This window comes from Gallus gallus, chromosome 4, assembly GCF_016699485.2.
Source record: "Gallus gallus isolate bGalGal1 chromosome 4, bGalGal1.mat.broiler.GRCg7b, whole genome shotgun sequence".
NCBI lineage: Eukaryota > Metazoa > Chordata > Aves > Galliformes > Phasianidae > Gallus > Gallus gallus.
This window is the reverse complement of record NC_052535.1, coordinates 64,964,616-64,984,952: the sequence shown is the minus strand read 5'-3', so window position 1 is coordinate 64,984,952 and position 20,337 is coordinate 64,964,616. Positions and strand designations below refer to the sequence as shown.

At 49.9% G+C, this 20,337-nt stretch overlaps 1 protein-coding gene across 1 annotated transcript; it reads left to right on the top strand.

The window, feature by feature from the left end:
* Window positions 1–5,435: 5,435 nt before the first annotated feature.
* On the top strand, window positions 5,436–6,743 carry LOC107056377 (GS homeobox 2-like). The gene is made up of 2 exons (XM_015301409.3): window positions 5,436–5,958; window positions 6,077–6,743. Exons 1-2 carry the CDS (start codon window positions 5,469–5,471, stop codon window positions 6,415–6,417), a joined length of 831 nt encoding a protein of 276 aa, XP_015156895.3. The 5' UTR covers window positions 5,436–5,468; the 3' UTR covers window positions 6,418–6,743.
* The last annotated feature ends 13,594 nt before the right edge of the window (window positions 6,744–20,337 follow it).

Here is a 20,337-nt window from a genome sequence, read left to right as displayed (position 1 = left end):
GATTAGTTCTATTCTTTGTTGTGAATACAGTAGACCTACTGGTCACAGCCAGAATTAGGACTAATTCAACTGCCTCTGAGAGTAGCCTTCAAGGACCTCCATTGTTTGTTGCCTTCCCCTCTATATCCTGTGCCTGTAAGGGTAGCACCACATCTCCTTTAGGAAGCTCCTCCATTGCTTTGCAGTTCTTGGACTACCCCTCATGCATCTTTCATTCCAGAAGAATACAAAAAATTAAAATAAAAATGAACATTGTTTTATTTGTTCAGTGTGAATAGGTTGAACTCAATATTCATACAATATTCAGTCTGTGAAAGGGCTGTGTCAGATGCTGCACTACTGTAATAAGTTTTATGACCTCAATTTTTCTCACAATCTGTGCTTAATGCCCATTCCTGTCAATATATCTGAAAAAAAAAAAAGTGGCATTACCTCTGGTAGAATATTCAAAAGACCACTTTTTGGTCACTCTCAAGCAGAATGCATCAACCAAAGCATGACTTCCAAGGGTTGAAATGCTTGAGGGTGTAATTTCAAGAACATAAATGAGATAGGATAGTTATCATTACACAGAAGCTTACATACTTTGTCCCTATTACTTGAAGCACAGCACTCCTGTGTTACTTTGTGATACATCAGTGTAAAAACCAACTGCATCATGGCTGGTGTGTTCAGTCATCTGTGGTAGGTAATAATTTTAGCTGCGAGAGCTCTAAATAAAGGTCATTCCTGAAACCAGGACTCAGACTGAAGACTGGCCTGATGTTGCCCCATGTGCTTAGGGACATGGCAAAGCCTCGCAAGTCCAAGCCAAGAATCACAGAACTGCAGAATCATAAAATGGCCTGCGTAGGAAGGGACTTAAACTCACCCAATTCCATCTCCCTGCCGTGGACAGGGCTGCTACCCACCAGCTCAGATTGCCCAGTGCCTCATCCAGCCTGGCCTTGAATGCCTCCCGGGAGGGGCAGCCACAGCTTCTGTGGGCAGCTGTGCCAATGCCTCATTACCCTCTGAATAAAGCATTTCCTCCTAATATCTAATCTATTTTTTTCCTTCTTTTAGCTTAAAACCATCTTGTCCTGTCACTATCAGACCATGGAAAAAGTCGGTCTTCATCTTTTTTTATAAGCTCCCTTTAAGTACTTAATGAAGTTTACTACTACTAATAACAATAATAACGAACGGCGGGAGAATAAGGTCATTAAGTTAAAGAAAGTTATCTGCAGTTAACCCTGCAGGCAGAGAAGGGAAGGGCACTGGAAGAGCAGGCCGGGGCCGCATCTGTGGGGCAATGGGGAAAACGGGCCGCCTCCGCTCCACGGGCTGCTCCCCGGGGCCGGGCGGGGACATGAGAGCGCCTGGAGGTGGGGCAGAGTTTGAGGGGTCTCAGCCTGGTGAGCTCCCGACTCCAAGTGCAGTTTCTCCCAGTCACCGCCTTCCTGTCCCCGAGATCCTTTGTAACCCTCAAAAATAAAGGGGGGTGAGGGGGGGGGGGGGGGAGTTTTCAGTGTTACACCCCTCTCTTTGGAAGGAGTGCGGTTTTCTGGCCGCGGCGACATCGCTCGTTAAACAATCAGCTCCCGAGCCCTGAAAGGAGAGGCATTGCACCCTTCTTGCTGAATGCACTCCTCAGTGCATATAACGCCAGGGCCTTTTGATGTCTCACAATGCGTGTTACGCCCCAAGATTGTCTCTTTGGACAGATCTACAACGCTTGGCTTCATGTTTGGAAGTTAAATGGCCAGCGAAGTTGTCGAAACTCCCACGTCTGGAGCGGCGAGGCGCTCCGACCGCTCCATCCCCGCCCGCCGCCGGGGCCGTGGGGCTGCGGGGCGGCGGTGGGGCGGCGGGGCGGCGGGGCCGGGCCTCGGGCGGCTCCGAGGAGAGGGGAAAGCGGCCCGGCCCCGAGTTTTTTCTCTTTTCTTTTCTCCGCTTCATTCTTTGGCAGCCTTAAAAAAGGGGGCCGTTTGCAAAGCGTCCTCCCCGTGTAGGTGGCTTGTGTGTCGAAGCCGCTGGCAATGCTGCCGCTCCATGAAATCAAAATTTATGATTATTCAAATGTTGGGGAGTGTGAAAAGAGAGGAAGAAAGAAGGAAAATTAATATTGCAGCTGTTCTTCTGATTAATGAGAGATAATTGCTCATGAAAAGTCACCCCTGTGGCATTTTGTTGTCTCCTGGATCTTTGTTCTTTTCCACTATTATTGAGGACTTTCTTGAAGACTAAGCGGTTCTTTTCAATTTTTGGTATTCAGAAAGTGTTGCTTGGTTACAGATAATGGAGAAATCTCGGGCTATATCGGGTAAGATGTGCCACAGACAGCAATATCACAATGCCACTCTCAGAAAAGGATGGATACAAGTTAACGATGCGCTTTCAACAAAACATTAATAGACTTGTTCACGCTTTTATAATGACCTCATTAATGGGAGCTGTGGGCAAGTCCTGTCTTTTTTTTTTTTTGCCTGCGCTCCCTTCACACAGCCCGGCTCCGAGACGGCCAGCGGCTTTGGGAGCCGATACCGAATCGATGTTGGACCGGGGAAGAAGCGCTCTCCCGGCATAAGAGCCGGCGGCCACACGGGGATTTATTGAGGCGGGGGCCGCGCCCGCCCAGATCCCTCTTCGGGTCACGTTCGCCTCCTCGGCCGCCCCGCAAACGTTTCCCCCCACCCCACCCCCCTCTTTTTGCTCCTCAAAACGCGGCCCCGACGTGCGGCTCTCTCTGCCGGGTTTGCACCGGGCGGGCAGCGCCTCTCCGCAGCCGGGGCTGGGGGGGGAGGGAGGGGAGGGAGGGGAGAGAGCCGCTTTTGTCGCATAAGCCGTGAATCTCCCCGACATAAAGGTGTTGGAGACATCTGGGAGAAAGGAGGGACCTGCGCCCAGCGCTGCGCTCCGCGGGCCGGGGGAGCGGCTCTGATGTTCTTTTTGAACTGCTCCACTTTCAAAAGGGGGCAATTTCGTTACATTCTCATTTGTTACACTGCCTTGAACTAAAGGCAGACAAAGCTATACTCTGTCACCCCGAGCAGAATGAAGGGAATCAAAGGATTTTCCCTTAAAAGGACTAATTTTCTCCTTGAATTATGAAAGTAATGGCTAGGTAACAGCCTGTGCTCTGTACCCAACCGCTTAATACCTTCTAAATCCTTCCACGTGGCTCTCCCAGTCGTAGCAATTAGAGCTCATTATAGGCTCATAAGAGCTCTCATTTCGGGGATTACTTAATGGACAATGAAATTTTATCGGACAGAATTATTGAAAAATAAAATCGTAACGAGGCCGATGTGATGTAGGCGCACGCCTTACATCATTCCGCCTGGTTTGGGATATCTCTGCTCTCAAATGACTTCTTTTCTTGCTCCTGCTTTCAGGGCTGAGATCTGCTTTGTGCTATTTTTTTTCCCCCCTCCGTTCTTTTATCACCGCGCTTGGTTTATTATAACAATTAGAAATCGCAACTTTGATCCGACTCTCGCTGTCCGCCCCGCTTACGGCAGCCCCCCCTCCCAGCCCCGCTCCATCGCTGCGCACTGAGGTTTTCCACGCACACCGGACGCCCTTCTTTCTAAGTAGCTTCTCCTAAAGAAAAAGAAAAAGGAAAAAAAAAGAAAAAAGGAAAAAAGAAAAAAAGAAAAGCCAAAACTGCATTTAACCGGAGAGAGCCGAGCGATCCCACTGCGTTCGCCCTGGGACCGTAACTACAGAGCCTCGGGAAGGGCTCCGGCCGCCCCCGAAGCCTCGGCAGCGGTTTGGGGAGATGTAGGTGAGGTCGGAGCTGACCCGCCGAAAGCCGCCGGTCCCTAATTGTTGTCACAAGACGCGGGATTAGCGCATTGCTGGAATAGCTGTCTGTTTACACTCCGGAGCCCCGCCGGCCGGTAAACACTTTCTAATTGAATTCTAATCACATTCAAATAGCTCCATAACCAGCCTCAGCTGCAATTCATAAAACGTTAATTGCCATCCATAAATCCTCACTTCGCGGCTGCGGAGCGTCCCTAAAACTCCGCGGCGTCGCGGCCGTCGAGGGGAGCCGGGGCCGCCCGTATCCTCTCTGACGGGACTGTGGCAGAGCGCTGAGCCCCGGGCCGAGGGAGAACCACCCCGACTGGAGGGCGGGCAGCGCTATCGGAGTCGCTGGTGGTGTTTTTCTGGCTTTAAACGGCGAAGGGGTACGGGGGACGTCCGCGTCCCTGCTCTGCGCACGCCAACCGCCTCTAAAGGCGTGAAGGCTGCCGATTCCTCCCGGGCCGAGCTCCGGCAATCAGCCGTGCTCTGCGTTTTCTGCCTTAGAGCACAATTGTCGCTCCCCTGCGCCAGCCGAGCGGCGCGGGATGCGCGGCCGCTTCCAAATGCCGCCTCGCATCTGCCCAACGGGAGTGCGATCGCCCTTCCTCCGCCGAGGACTCTCTCTTAAACTCCCATAAAACAGGTCATTGGAAAATCGCGTAATATGCCGCAAATACCTCGGCTCTTTAATGCGATCTGAAATGCTCGGGAGCCACCGACCGTATTTAGCTGTTTATCCAATTTTACTTTGAATGATTGCTTCAGCACACTCGGTGCACATCAAAGCGGCCCCGGCACGGCAGCCTCTCAGCAGCGCTACGAGCCGATCCCGGAGCGGCCGGGCGCTTCGCGGGGCAGTGCCGTTGTGGTAGCGCTGGGCCGAGACGTGTCCCGGTGGGGAAGGCTTTGTCCGCCGCTCTCAGCGCCGGTTTGGAGAAAGCTTCGGATGGGGTGAGAAGGGCGAAGTGATAATAATAACAACAACAAGAACAACCAACGCCAAACCCTGTGAGCAGAAGTGCTTATGGACACACATAGGCGCACCCCATCCCGAATTCCCTACCTATATCCACAGCGGCGACCTCCGCTCGGGAGCGGCCTCCCGGTGCCCCGGGGGAGCCCCGGCCCGGCCGCGAGGGCAGCGCCGCCGTTTCTCCCTACGCATCTCCGGCTCTCCCCTCCCCTCCCCTCGCTCTCTCCGTGCGGGATGCTGAGGTGCTCCCGGGCAGATCCCAGCGCACGGTTTCACGCAAGTTAATCTCCCCTCCGGCTCTGCCGCTGGACGGATGCGGGGCCGCCGCCCCCTCCCCGGCTCCCGCGCTCTCACAATTTGTCTGGGACGAAGGCAAAGACTGAAGCCATCGGGCAGCGAAAAAGCACGAGCGCACACTTGGTGCCCCCCTCCCCTTCCCTCCTCTCCCCGCTCCCCTCCCCCTCCCCTCGCCGCCTCTCCCGCCGGCCTGAGAAGCTGGGCAGATTTAGGTCCGAGAGGCTTTCAGCCATCACGTGTTTAAATAGTTGATATAAAACCCCTAGCGCAGGGGATCCAGGCGGGGGGACTTTAAGACCAGCCCTCTCCGGGGACCCTTTTGTTCGCCTCTCCAACATAAGCACCTTCTCGCCTCGCCAGGACTTCAGTGGCAGCCCGGTCGGCAGCAACGCAGCCCGCCGCGATGTCGCGCTCCTTCTATGTGGACTCCTTAATCATCAAGGACTCCTCGAGGCCGCTGCCGGCCCTGCCCGAGCACCACCACCACCACGGCCAGGACTTCTTCATCCCCCTCGGCGTGCCGTCCCCCCTCGTCATGTCGGTGGCGGGCCCGGGATGCCCGTCCCGCAAGAGCGGGGCCTTCTGCGTCTGCCCGCTCTGCGTCACCTCGCACCTGCACTCCTCCCGCGGGGGGGGCGGCGGCGGCGGCGGCGGCGGCGGCGGTGGCGGCGGGGCCATCCCGCTGCTCAAGGGCCAGTTTCCCCCTGCCGCGGCCGCCGCCGCCGGCGAGGCCCAGTGCTGCCCGCGGGGCAGCCCCGCCGCCCCCCCTCCGCAGCCCCCGCCGCCCGCCGTGCCCGCCGCCGCCCTGGGGCACCCGCCGCATCACCCCCCCGCCTGCGCGGCCACCGCCTACAGCGTCAGCGACCCGCGGAGGTTCCACTGCCTCGGCATGGGTAGGAGCCCGCGGCCGGGGGACGGGGAGGCTGAGGCGGGTTTCCTTCCCCGGGTGTCCCTCTTTTCTCCTTTTTCTCCTTTCCCCCGCCCCGCTTAACTTGTCGCTTGCCTCCCAAGGAGGGTCCGATTCCAGTCAGATCCAGAACGGGAAGAGGATGCGGACGGCGTTCACCAGCACGCAGCTCCTGGAGCTGGAGCGGGAGTTCTCGTCCAACATGTACCTGTCCCGGCTGCGCCGCATCGAGATAGCCACGTACCTGAACCTCTCCGAGAAGCAGGTGAAGATCTGGTTCCAGAACCGCCGCGTCAAGCACAAGAAGGAGGGCAAAGGCGCCCCGCGGAGCTCTCACGGCGGCTGCAAGTGCGGCACGGGCCAGGGCCACTTCCCCAGGTCGGAGGACGAGGAGTCCCTGTCCCCATCCTCGGCCACCGAGGAGAAGGAGATCTCCCCGCTCTGAATCGGCGGGGACACCTCGGGCGACGCCGTCGGAGCCCGCGGGCAGAGGCCGTCGGTGTGCTCAGCGGTGGGAGTTCAGCCACGGCGCTGTGTGCGGACCCTGGGACGGGCACCTGCCCTGCCCGGCTCGGAGCGCGGACCCGGCCAGGAGGTCTTCCCTGCCTCTCCCCGGAGCGGTATGAAGGAAGAAAAACCCTCCCGAAGTATTTGGGACCGATAGCCGAGACTTTAAAACCTGAAAAGAACTCGTAGGCTGAGAACCTCCTGGACGAACTTTCTGAAAGTGAATAAGGAAGGCAATAAAGCACCGGTCGCTTGGGTTCGGGCCGTCGGTTTGTTTGTGAATAGTTTTATATAAAAGTTCTATTTATATTTATTTAAATAAATGAGACCGGACGAGAATTTCTTCTTCTTTTTCTTCTTCTTTTCCCTTTTTACTACTTTTGCCCGAGCGAATGCACAGCAGCGGCCGGGGCAGGGAGCGCTGCTGGGCGCGGGGACAGCGCGGCTCCGTGTGCCCCAACTCCGCTATAACTCAGTTGAGCTCCGCCACCGGCAGTCGAGCGGCTCTCCTCTACCGACGGCTCCGGCGGGGTGGGGTGGGAGCTCTGGCAGCAGAGTGGAGCCGGGTGTACGAACGAGGCCGGGAAAGGACGGCCCGAGACCGGCCACAGCTCTCTGCCGTCGGGGAAGGGGACGGGGATGGGAACGGGGACAGACAGCTGCCGCTGTCCCGAGGAAGGGGGAAGAAGCTTCCCCTTCTGTGGAAGGGGGAGCTGCTCAGTGCCAAGCGCATCTGCTTATAACTTTCTCTTGGTTCCTCCTGTCCCGGAGGACGAGTGTACCCCTCTCCCGCTGTGCTGTTCCCCACTTACACCTTTCCCAGTGTGGGTTTTTCGCTGATTCTATCCACACTTCTGACTTCAGCCCCTGAATCCAATGTAGAGCCTTTAGGAAAATAATCCCCCAAACACTTTCCGTGCTTGATCCTTAACCTCAGAAGTTCAGCTCAAAGCTCCAATTCCAAGTGCTTGCCTTGCTTTTAATCAGAAAACAAGGAAGAAGACCTCACGCAGCTCAGCAGAAATTGCCCAGGGCCGGGTGGAGATGCTGAGGGCAGGAGGAGAGGGCCCGGGCTGGACTGCTCACGGCCTGTGCCAGCTGCAGGGCCTGGGGTAGCATTGTGATCCTGCTGGGAAGGGATGGCAACCAGCCTGGGATCGGGAAATAAGTGCAGAACCTCACTCTGCTGTTTCACAGACGAGGGCCTGCTCAGAGGTCAGCACCCGGTTGAACAGGGAGGGCATGTTGTTTCCCCAAAGACCTTCCCTTCACTGCCCAGGCCGTTCCCTTACGTTGTAGAAAAGTAACATCATTAACTCTGGAAAAAACCTCTTAGTCCATCTAGTCCAGCTATGTCCTCTCATAGGCCTTACGATTTCCTCACAGAGGACCTCCCGGCTCCTAAAGTCGCACTGAGCCTTTCCCACCTGGAAGCTGTAAGAGGAGAAACCGGCACCGTGGATATCACAGCAGTGTCACCGGTGTCCCAAAGCAGCAGGGAGCTCCAGGCCTGAGGAGCATTGCACCCTTCTGCATCAGGGTGATGTGTCTGTCTTCGGTGTAGCTCTGTGGGAGTAACTCAGGGAACAAATGGGTGTTTCTGTCTCCTTCTAGAGTTCAGCACCAGAGATGTGGGAATACTTCCTTGAAGTATTTAACAATCTCTTAAAAGTGAGAGGGAAAAGAAAGAAGCTTCTCTCACCTGCAGTGTGAATGGTAACGTGTACTGTTCATGGACTGAAAGGGAACAGTGAGGTACACTCAGTGTGCAAGCTGTGTGACTGAGGGAGCTGCTGCCATCACCACTTGTTTGATTTCAAAGTGAGCATCCGATGTGAGAAGAGCTCTCCCCATTCCCATACAGGAACAGAGCCGTAGGTGTACCCTGACGCACCCTGAAAGGCCGTTACAAGGGGAAACGGCGTTGCCAGGGCAGCCCGAGGGCAGGGACAGCAGCAGAGGGGGTGCGGGAGCTGCGGGGGCCATAGGTTGAAGGGCCATAGGACAGAACCCAGTCAGCAGCTTTTTCCTTCCGTGATTCAGTGCCGTGCCATCCTCGTTGCAACCGCACTGAACGAACAGCGAACTCTGCCCTCTTACTTCGACACTTATCACGGCGGGGTTTGGAGGCGCCGCAAACGCGGCCGGATTTAGCGCTCCCGCGGGAGCGATCCATCAACCACTCTTTAGGAACCGCGACGGAAGGAAGGCTCAGCGACACGCACACGGCCGCCGCCTCAGCTGCCCCGGCACCGCGCGGCTCAGCACCACCGCCGGGGACAGCCGCCGGCCGCGTCCCGGTGCGCCGAGTACGGGCGGCCCCGAGGGCGGCGACCCGACGGGCACCGGGCAGAGCAGAGCGCTTCGCCGGGGGGAGGAAACACTGAACCGCCCTTCTCCGGGGCCCGAGGGGGCGGACGGAGCGCTCCTCCCGCAGGTGACGGCCCCGCACTATGATACGGCCCGAAGCAGCGCCCCGGGAGAAGGCTGCTGCGGGCGAATCCAAAGGGATCGGCAGCGTGTGCTGTGCGCTCTGGCAAAAAGACTGCTTGCAGATTAATGAAGGAGTGACAATTTCAAGGCTAACGTTGGCACTGCCCAAGCCAGAGCGTGGGGAGCTCGCCAGGCTTTGCTGTATATTGTCTGGTTTTCTGAAGAGCAGACAAAGATGGATAGAGGGACATTGAAAAGCGGGAGGCGTATTTCAAGCAGTCCCATAAAGGGGGTTGTCACTTAAAGACAAGAACCATAGTGCTTTGATGACTTTGTATTAGCCTCACCGCTTCACAGAAGTGACTCCGCTCCCTTCGGGGAATTCACCGACTTTCAGCAGATGATACGGCGGTGCGACAGCTTCGGGCAGCGACCGCAGCCCCTCGCCGAGGGGCAAAACTCCGCCCGGGACTTATTTGCTCGCCCTGGGGCTCGCTTTGCTTTCCGTCCCCGGACCGAGCGACCTCTAGAAAAACCGAGGTTTGCAGTATATGGGGACCTTCAGTGCAAACCGCGTCCGCGCACCCCCCCGCGGCTCTGGGAGGCCCCCGGCGCTCCCCGTCCCTCGTGTCCGCTTGTCCCCTCCTGTCCTCGAGCCCCGGCTCCCCATGTACCCCTGTCCCCGCGTCCCCAGGGCGCCTCCCGAGACGCCCCCGCCCGTCCCAGTCTCCCGTCCGTGTGCGGCGGGGCGGGAGGGCTGTGCGGCCGGGCAGGGTTCTGTGCCAACACCGAGCATTTCTGCTTTTTTCTTTCTTTCTTTCTCCCCCCCCGCTCTCCTCCCCCCCCGCCTTCTTTCCTAAGACAGGGACCCCCGACCGCTGCAGCCCCACAGGCTTTGAAGGCACAGCGAAAGGGCTTCGCTGTGAGTTTGAGCGAACCATTTAGTCACTGTTTCATTAGGCGCTATTTGAACCTTGCAACATGTGGTAATTTCTGGGGCAAGCTGAAAAGGGGGGATTACGGAGGAGGGACACAAGGAAATTAGCCAACGGTTAATTTAACTCGTTTTCTGGTAGAATTTTCGATACATTCCTAATTGACAGAGGAAGCAGGTGAAGTCTTCGGCTCCCGGCAGACTCATTCACCGTGTGAATAAATGGCTCTTTTTAACTCACACTGCTCACAATATATCATCGGGGAAAAGACACGCAATGAATATGTTGGTTTTATTATTATTATTATTATTATTAATGGAATTACACCCTGCCACGCAGGTGTGAGGGTAACAACCCGCCCCGCGAAGGAATCAGATTAACGATGAAATGAGAATTTTATTGGCTTTCTATGTCGCGTAGACCTGGATTCAAACTGTCAAAACAAGAAACAAGACGGGGAGAGAGATACTGTGAAGGCAGAGGTGCCGGTCAACGGGCAGAGGCAGCGGGATCCAAATCTTGCTATCCAAATAATAGTTAGCCGTAATTCGCAGTGAATATTCACAGCCCACGCTCCACTCTGTTTATACCTCCTGTAGGACATATGATTAGCCTATAACGGCCCATCTCTCCCGAGCCCGGGCTCTGCCGTTAGCCCCCATCGCTCCTCTTTGCTACGAAACTCGCCCGCGGGGTCCCACTTCTATCGCCCCGTGTGGGACAGCGGAGGGGCTCCAGGAGTGGGATCGGTCCCCCCGCGGGCGCTACCTGAGCGGTGCGGGGCCGCCCGCCCGCCCGCCGCCACCTCCGCTGGGGCCCCTTTGGAACCTGCTATAGAAAAGGGAGGTACTCTGCATGACAAAGCACAATTAAGCTCGCTATTCAGGAGCGCTGCAGCTGGTAGCCCATTGGGAGAGTGGGAGGAAACGCGAATATATTAATTATGCGAAGGGGCGGTGGAAAAAAAAAAAAAAAAGCCGACAACAACAACAAAACCAACAACAGACGTAGGTATGGGCTGGGTATGGGTTTGAGTGGGTTGGCTGATGTGTGTGCCGGCCTCTGTTGTTTGTTGAATATCTGATGGCACAGCCCCAGCCCTACTCGGCTATAGGTAACGGACATCCACCAGCCAAAACTTGTGTATTGCATCAGCAACAGGTCCACAAAGGCAGGAGCACTCAGTAGAAGGAGGCAGCAACAGAGAAAATCAAAGACGTTTTCATGCTGCAAGTCATCTTCCTGGCTGGAGGAGCTGGGATTGTTCAGTTTGGAAAAGAGGAGGCTCAGGGGAGACGTTATTGCTATCTGTAACTACCTGAAGGGAGGTTGTAGTGAGCTTGGGGTTGGCCTCTTCTCTCGTGTGACTAGTGATAGGACTAGAGGGAATGGCTTCAAACCATGCCAGGGAAGGTTCAGGCTGGACGTTAGGAAATACTGCTTCTCTGAGAGGGTGGTCAGGCACTGGAATGGGCTGCCCAGAGAGGTGGTGGAGTCACCGAGCCTGGAGGTGTTCAAGGAATGTTTGGACTTTGTGTTGAGGGACATCATTTAGTGAGAACTATTGGTGATGGGTGGATGGTTGGACTGGGTGATCCTGTGGGTCTTTTCCAACCTTAGCGATTCTATGATTCTATGATTCTCAAATAGTGTGAAACATAGGCCAGAATTGGCCAACCACACATGCAGTTGATGCAGGTTGCTTTGAGTTAAGAAACCTTTGAACAAAAGTTTGTTACTCTGGTTATTCACCAGTATAGTTAGCTTTTAAACAACCTATCACTGTTATTCCATCCTGAAGAGCAGTACTGGAGCAGTTGCAGCTTCAGACTCTCAGTGTGGCTACAGAAAACCCCACCCCCAGTCCAGGTACTGCAAGGGGGGTGTTCTGTAGTTCAGATCCCCAGCAGACTCAGCCTAGCTTATAAGACTTATTCTGGAAGGAATAGACAAGGATCCTGCACTGGCTTTCATTAAGCTAACAATCATAGTAAAGACACCATGACATTTTTAGACACGAGTGACTTCAGTGAGTGCAGGGGAACTCTGATCTTTAGTCAATTCTGCTTGTGCAGAAACCTCAGTGCTTTTAAGGGGACTGTAATGAGATTACGGGGAGCAATCAGATGTTCCTATTTTTTCCAGGTATCAGTACCTACCAGTTTTTCACAGGTAAAAGATACCATCTCAAAAATCAGTGTATTAATATGCCATTAAGGAAAGGTCATAAGACAGGAGGCATTTTGTTATGTTTATCATCAAATTTCCTCTTGATAAAAAGCCATTTTCACAGCCAGATTTATCTTCTGTAATTACTGCAAGACTGAGTGAGCTTAGGCAATGTGTGATGTAATAGACTGTGGCAGTTCAGCCCACTGGGTTTTCAGTGAGAGCTGTCAAATTGCAGTGAGGTTGTCAGAGCATTTTTTTTCCCTTTCACAATTGCTATTAAATGTGAGCGAGTGTCTGAGTGCACAGAAAGCAGCCCTCAAGTTTTGGATACTTCTAAACCAGGCACTGAGTTCACTGAGCTCCTTGATTTGTGGCTTCGTGTTCTTTGAATACTCAGGAACAAGACTGAGGAAGTCACTCCGGTGCTTGGAGTGTGCCTGCGTGGCAAATGCCATCAGCATGCACAGGAGAGCAGATGCGTCCCCATATGGCCCTACCAGGAGTTGAGCTTGGTGTCTGCATGGATGCTGCTGGGATGAGAACAGCAGTATTGGAGCTCCTCATCCTGAGGGCACTGCCAGGTAAACAGAGGGGAAATGTGCTGCTTTTCATTTTGAGGGAAATCCTGTGGAAGTGAATTGTGAGATACATAGGCTGCCAGGCTGGTGTGTATCAGCCTTGTTTGTGCTGGAGGGTCATGAAAGAAGGCAGCAGAGTTGCTGGAAAAGATAGAATCATATACAACAGCTTGGGTGGGAAGGGATCTCGAAGATCACCTAGTTAAAAAGATGGCATTTACCTCCTGCCATTGCCCATCTCTTGTTCTCTGGGCTGTCCCCTCCTTTACTCCTCTTTATTTCATACTGAAACTTGTGCCCTTATCTTCATCCCATTTCCTGACAAGTACAAGAAAGCAGAGGGTGTAACCAGGTCATCCTGTTTACAGCTGTGCCCCTGCAGGGAAGATAGGGCATGAGTATATCCTTCAGACCTCTGCTCCTCTCCTGATTGACACTGGCTCATAGATCCCAGAACTGCAGAGCTGAGTGGGTGGGACAGATCTGGGGGACAGACAGGGAGGGATGGGCAGACTGCTCTCATCCATTTCATCTCCCTGGAAAATGCAGTATTACAGCTGCTGGCAGAAGCTGCACTCCCAGGGTTGCTGGGTCAAAGTTGAAATCGTTCTGAAAATCTTCAGTGCAAATGGAGCCTATGTAGGAGACATTTCTTGCAGGAAGGGTGCTGCAGATGCTGGGCTACAGCAGTACCAACAGCACTGTGCTGTGCCCAGAGCCACAAGATGACATAGCTGGGGTCCTTACAGCTGGGGGTCTGACCTGCAGAGAAAAAGCTTCCATAAAGCCTCAGGAAGAGGAGGAAGTAAACAGTGTGTGTGTGTTCAGAGCAAAGGGCAGCACGGACACGTTGTTTTCATAACTGTTTTTTCCCCTCTTAACTTTGTGCTGAGTTCTTCCTATAACTCTGAATGAAAGTGGAAGGGTTCTACTGTTTTTTTCCTTATGTCTGCATTTCTCCCCTAGGCAAACCCAAGGGTGTATGAAGAAATCCGAACCCCAGAATTAGGGAGTGATTTCTGTTTCAAAAGTTAACACGAGAAACAAATATTGGAAAGTTATTTATGTTTTACATTCATTTCCAGCATTTGGATTCAGCCTCCCCAGTGCTGGGGCATAAAGCAGTCCTCACCAGTGCAGTCCATACACCTCACATCTCCCATTTCTATTTATCATGCAGGGACCTGGGAATCCCCTGAGTCACCTTCTGCAGGAAGGAAAAATACAGGTGTATCTATGATTCTATGGTTTTTTTTTTTATGTGCTTTTTCCTTTTCTTTTTCTTTTTCTTTTTCTTTTTCTTTTTCTTTTTCTTTTTCTTTTTCTTTTTCTTTTTCTTTTTCTTTTTCTTTTTCTTTTTCTTTTTTTTTTTCTTTTCCTTTTCCTTTTCCTTTTCCTTTTCCTTTTCCTTTTCCTTTTCCTTTTCCTTTTCCTTTTCCTTTTTTTCTTTTTCTTTTCCTTTTTCTTTTCATTTTTCTTCCTTCTCCTTCTCCTTCTCCTTCTCCTTCTCCTTCTCCTTCTCCTTCTCCTTCTCCTTCTCCTTCTCCTTCTCCTTCTCCTTCTCCTTCCCCTTGTTGTTTCAGGATTCATTAAGGAGGGAGATAAGGAAAGACTTGCTTTCCTCTTACTTTTTAACATCTTTCCTCTTTGAAGCAAGCAGAATAATGTTGGACACTGGTTTATAGTTACTTGGTTGGCTTTGTACATGTGTTTTCTATTAAACACAGAAGCATATGCACTGTTCTTTCTATGCACTGAAAGCAGTTCTAGAATATCACAGAAAACTGTGTGCTTTAAAAGATTATTCACACACACACACAAATGTATATATTTGCAAATTTTTGCAAGGTTTTGGCAGGGGATGCTGGCAGGCCTGCGGAGCTCACAGCACTGGGGGTGGGAACCATGCAGGAGTGGGGCGAGGAGAGCGCCAGGGGGCTGCTGGGGGCCGTGTGCTGTGCAAGAGGGAACCGGAGCGAATGCCACCTAATGGAGAGACCCAACCATGGCCAGCGAAGAGTTCAGCACTCAGGATAAGGCAGGAGAGCTGCAGCCGGTCCCTGTAAAGCCTCTCTGGAAGGTGTGAGGAAGGCAAAAGGTAAGATTTGTAAAGGCAAATGGAGAACAAAAGCTTGCCGGCCAAAAGGGATATTCTGATTCTCTGTCGATTTTACTGTTCTGCTGCCAAGCTTTAAAAGGGGGAGGGGGAATGACAATCCAATCAAAGAGCAGACAGGGATTTGAAAACTTCATTCTGATTGTAGTCAGGACAGAAAATGGCACAACATGAATCCATTCTAGTGGCAATGATTGTCAATGAGAACGGGAATGGCACAAAGGTAACCCCTTACAGCCTTAACAAGGTGCCCTTGTGTGGTCCCAACACCCTTTGGCTCTTTATGTTGTGGAATTTGCCAGTTTCTTTGCTGGAATAACTGTATGCTCACAGCTCTGGAGCACTGCATTAACAAATAGGTATTCATCTTTGAAGAACAGGAGCTTCCACGTTAATTACATCGATGCCAATCAATAAACATCTTCAAACTGTTCTATAACATCACAAAAGTGATGCCACGGTGGTTAAGGACGCACTTGCCATAGAAGCCTATCCTGGTCACTTTGAGCACTCTGAAAAGCAGACTTCTGTCTAAGATGTGCTGTGCTTATTCTCAGCAGAAAAAGTCAAGAGACAAATATTTCAAACTGCGTGCCTTGGCGAGGACACACGCAAACAACTGTACCCATGAGCAAACAGCCCATGCAGTCTGCATGCAGGCATGCATTTGCACATACAAAATGGGATTCGTGTGTGTAAACAGGAGTTTGCTTACATGCACTGATTATGTGCAGCAGAAAACAGTAGGAAAACGTTGCTTTAATTGTTTTAGAAAGTGAAGCTGGATGGTAATATTAGCCTGGAACATTTCATGCTGTTATCCACTTCCCACTCTCCTGGGAAAGAGCTGGGAAGGGTTTGTTGGGCTGCAGATAGAGCTCGCTTGTTTTGCATCCAGCTGGAAGAGAAGTGGGACGCAGATCCAGGGATGAGTGACAGCAAGAGTCAGATGGGTCTGTGCGGAAAGGCTCCCAGGGACTGCTTGGGGGCTGCTGAGCCTCCAAGCCAAGGGTGGAGCGATGCTGGAGCAGCACTGGGAGAGAGCAGGGGCAGGATGGGAGCCAAGGCTCTCCAGTTAGGTGATGCTCTAACCCTTTGTGGTGTATTTCTGTAGCACGTCCAAATTTGTAAGGCAAACTTGTTAGAATTTGGTTAAAATCTACGTGATTGCTGTAAGGTGTGCTTGGCACGTCATCCAAACACTTTGGGAATCCCAGCATGAGGTGCCATTTAGCAAATACATGACAAATTCCAGAGATACTTTGGGGGAAGTATGCCCAGATTAAGTTTATAAAGTACCATATATTGTTTTAATAAAATGTTAATACTATAAATAAGAAAATGGGGTAGGTGGTGGCTTCGTATTAAAGGTTGAATTAGGCTTTCCATTTAAGACGAAAGATACTCTTATAAATGTGCTTTTATTATCCATGCCAAAGGCGTTTGCTATTTTCCTTCATTTGCATTTCCCAATATTTCTTGGTGCTTCATAAATAAAAAATGCTCCTTTTTTAGGATGCTATTGTCCTTCTACTGGTGTGGTATTTGGAAACCACCCACCATGTATGTGCAGTAAGTGATCTCATCTTAAATCTATTATCAGTATTCTGGGGAAAAATAATAGATTTGGAATAAAAGGAAGAAAATGCATCTGTTCATTTGAACAAATCATAATGCATTCATGCATTTCAACATTAGGGAAAAGCAGTCTTCCATACACATTATAAAATGACAGGACGTGTCAAGTTGTTGCCTAACCAAAATGGCTTCTCTGCGAGGTTTATATTTGAATGCAAATCTGAAGAGGCTGATGTTTGCACTGTTTTCAGATACCTGTAGGACATGGAGATCAGTGCTATCAGAGTGCATCCTCAGTAGTGTTGTGGGCAACCCAGCAGAAGAAGCAGTGCAGGAGATTTTTCCACCACCTTCCTTTTCCTGTTCTTCTATGGTTTTCTGAAGTCAATGCTAAGTGTTTGTCAGAGCTCTCACTGGCCCATTGCTTGGAGAAGAGCTATCAACACACTTTGTTCTTATGTTGGGTGATGGGGAACGAAGGAGCACCAGTACAGACTGATGACCAAAGGCCACATTTTGGGACCACTGTTGGATGTGTTACTCTCTGCTAAAGATAATCCCAATTCTGAAGGACTGCTGTGTATTTAACTGTATCCTTGAGCTGTTTCCATTTCTGCATTTAACAGGCTGACACTTCCAGATTTAACAGATTGTCTCCCCATCTCCCACATCCTCCTCTAAGTTACCCAAATGAATATGGTTTCCTGAATCCAATGACAGGGATCTCTTTTAGTTTCATTGGCTGCAGGCTCACATCCGAAGGCAACATTGACTGACATAAGAACATGTGACATATACAGCCTGGACTGTAGTGACACAGAAGTCAGATACTCTTGTGATACTCTTCAGCGCATTCAAACATGTATTTTTCCTCGAATACTTAATGTTTTCAGACTGAAGATTTTTTCTTCTCTTCAAATAGCGGAGTGAATGTGAGAGAATTTTTACATTTAATTGCTGTGCACATGGGGTGTCTTCCTCTTGTGACCAGAAGGTCATTGCCTTTGGGATCCCAGAACACTACCAAGCCTTAATGCACATTCAGAAGATCACCACTTTTCTGGTGTTTGTGATGAAAACTTGCAGCCTTTGTTCTGAAGATGATGAGGCACAATGACCAGTAAAAAACAGTTATAAATATAGGGGGCATTAACAAAGCTTTATGTTGTAAGGCAAAAGTTTCATTCCTATCTATTTTGTTTTCTGTTTGTTTCTTTTCCAGTGGAAATAAGTACATGGATTTATATATTTGTATATATATATATAAAGCTAAAAATTAAAGTACACATTTGAGAACAATTTTGTTGAAAGCATGGCCACTCAAGGACAGTGAAATAACATAAACAAAATACAATCTGAGGCCATTTCAGCACACTTCCTCCATGGACTGTATCCCAACCTGTGTACACAAATAGCCCACACTGCGTGCCCGAAGTAAGGCAAGATGGATCCCTCCCCGGCCAAAAGAAAATGAAAGTTCAAGAATTTTTACAGTGTGTCAGAGCTTCCTGTTTTTTCACATTTACCCAGACTACAGAAATGTGAGACTCGTGAAAGACCCCTCCGCCCTACAGAATGATCATGAAATGTTGTAAGTATGCCTAGGCATTCACACATATCTTACAAAAGTATACATATATACCTATGTAAGTTATATATGTATATGAATGTGATGAAATAAAGCATAAAATGCTATCACAGAGCTTTTTAATTAATTAATTTATTTATTTATTAGGTGCCTAGAACACCTGGAATACCCAGAAGTGTACTTAAACTCTTTGAGAAACACGATCATTATGCTGCATAGAGATTTCACCTTGAAGCACTCAAAAAAAAAAAAAAAAAAAAAGAGAGAAGGAAACACCATACATACACTCCACTATAAACAAACATTTTTTGTAGTGTTTCAAGTGAAACATGAGTAGACTTGGTGCTGCTGTTGCTAACCTCCCTCATTGATCTACAAGGATTTCCCCTTGGGAACCAATCCAACACTACGTTGAACCAGAAGACTTTCTGATTTGACTTTCCAGACCCAATCCTGCCTCCCCTCAATGAGATGCCCTCTTGCCACTTCTGCAGTATTTCAGATGCAGGCTGTGCTTAGCAGAAGGCACTGCATGCAAGCACTCTCAAGAATTTACATCATAAGGGAGGACTAAGTTGATGCTCTTAGTACTTTGTGTTAGTTGATTTGTCTCTCATCACTGCGGCTGTATGCTGGATAAAAACCCAGGCTTTTAATTAGAAAATTCAATACACACCTCAAAGGTTAAGCATGTAGTGAAGTGTTTCCCCAACTCACTTTCTCCACCTCAGCTCAGGAACTTTTATGGTTCTCCTTGGAAAAGATTATTCCTTAGAGTGGATGATATCCTCTCAAAGGAGGTTTATTTTGAATAAGGGGGTCTAACAGATGTGCTTCAGAGCAAGCTCATAGAACATTTAATGCTTGGCTGCAGGTGTGATGGAAGAGGAGTAGGTGGGATTTTCTGCTTTGCCTGTCAAGGAATCAAGAGCAGCCTTGGCAACGACTCCAGGACTGGGCTAAAACCAAAGAGATTTGATTTATATCTACCATATTATTTTGACAGCTTTATAAGGAGAAAAAAAGAGGGGGTAGTACTGCAATAATATAATATTTTAACTACACATTAACTTCTGTGAGGTTTTATCTGGAAGCGCCTTCCCATGTGATAGAGAGCATTTCTACATGGAAGTAGGGCACACGGCATAAAATGCTAAGTGCAGTTTTATTAAGGACATTACTTTTTAATATTTATGTTGATCCTAGGGTAAGGTCACCTCTGTAAGTTTCTGTGTTGCACCCCAGAGAAACACACTACTGGTGTGTTTTCCAGACCAGGCAGATTTCTTGGTGTTCCTTGCTTCCTGTTCCTAAACACTGCTAATTTGTGTAGCACTTTTGCTGTACCACAGGGTTGAGCAACCCACGTTGTGCATGAGATATCAGGGCTGGAATGATGGGAGAACTTGTAATGGTTGAAGGAGACTGATGCCTTTTTAAACAGAAAGGAAACTGTATTTTAATATGCTGAACACATACATATGCATATAGATACACAATAGGATAAACTTATAGAACATGAATTCCTTGTACCTTTTCTTTCCCCAGGAAACTAAAACTATTCCTTGATTTCAATGGTGCAGAATCTGGCCTATCAAGACATCAGTGTAGTTCCCAGAGGGCTTACCCCATTTTCAGATTTATGGGGTTAACTCCCTTACAGTTTGATTTAAAATACTGTTATAATAGGCCGTGTGAATGTTTCAAATGATTCATTATTGGAGTAATACTGCTTTCTGCAGTAAAAAGGCCAACTGTTATTTCCATTCCTCCAGAGTACTGAAGAGTTATGGTCTCTTTCTGGCATAATTTGGAAATTGTGCTGATTCGCTTCACTTTGAAAGCAGTTTTAATGTATGATGGGAAAATGTCACATACCACATCTCCTTTTGGTGAAATTGCCATTGCTCTCTTTTAATATTATGAAAGTACAACGCTAGAAATGATGCACTCGTAGCCTTTATTCTTGCATAATCAGCTGTCTCAAGAGGGAATGATAAACTGAAGTCTGGAAAAGTGTGTTGTTGTCTCTGTTCGTGATGAAGGAAGATCTTAATTTTAAAGCCAGAAACAGGTGGAACAATTGACTCTTCTTCTACGTTTGCTATCTCTTCTGTAAAAGTTAATGAATAACTAAAGAAGACAGTAAAGGATTCTTCCATTTTTCTTTGTTTTATTTGCACTTGATACCTGCTTATTAATTTCAGGCTGAACCTCAGATTCCTGACGTCAGCCTGAGCTGCAGTTCCTCTCCAGAGCAGAAAAGCAGTGCCTCTGCCTGAGAGTTTCATAGAATCATAGAATCATTAAGGCTGGAAAAGATTCCTATGATCATCTAGTCCAACCGTCAGCCCACTACCACCATGCCCATTAAACCATGTCCACGTAACTCAAAGCACATCTTAGAGAGAGCTGCAACAGTGTGCTAGAATAAGAATACTCAGGATTTGGTGCAGCG

Coding starts and splice junctions, on each gene's coding strand:
- LOC107056377 (XM_015301409.3), top strand. CDS start 5,469: ATGTCGCGCTCCTTCTATGTGGACTCCTTAATCATCAAGGACTCCTCG. Junction 5,959..6,076: donor GTTCCACTGCCTCGGCATGG/GTAGGAGCCCGC, acceptor TTGCCTCCCAAG/GAGGGTCCGATTCCAGTCAG.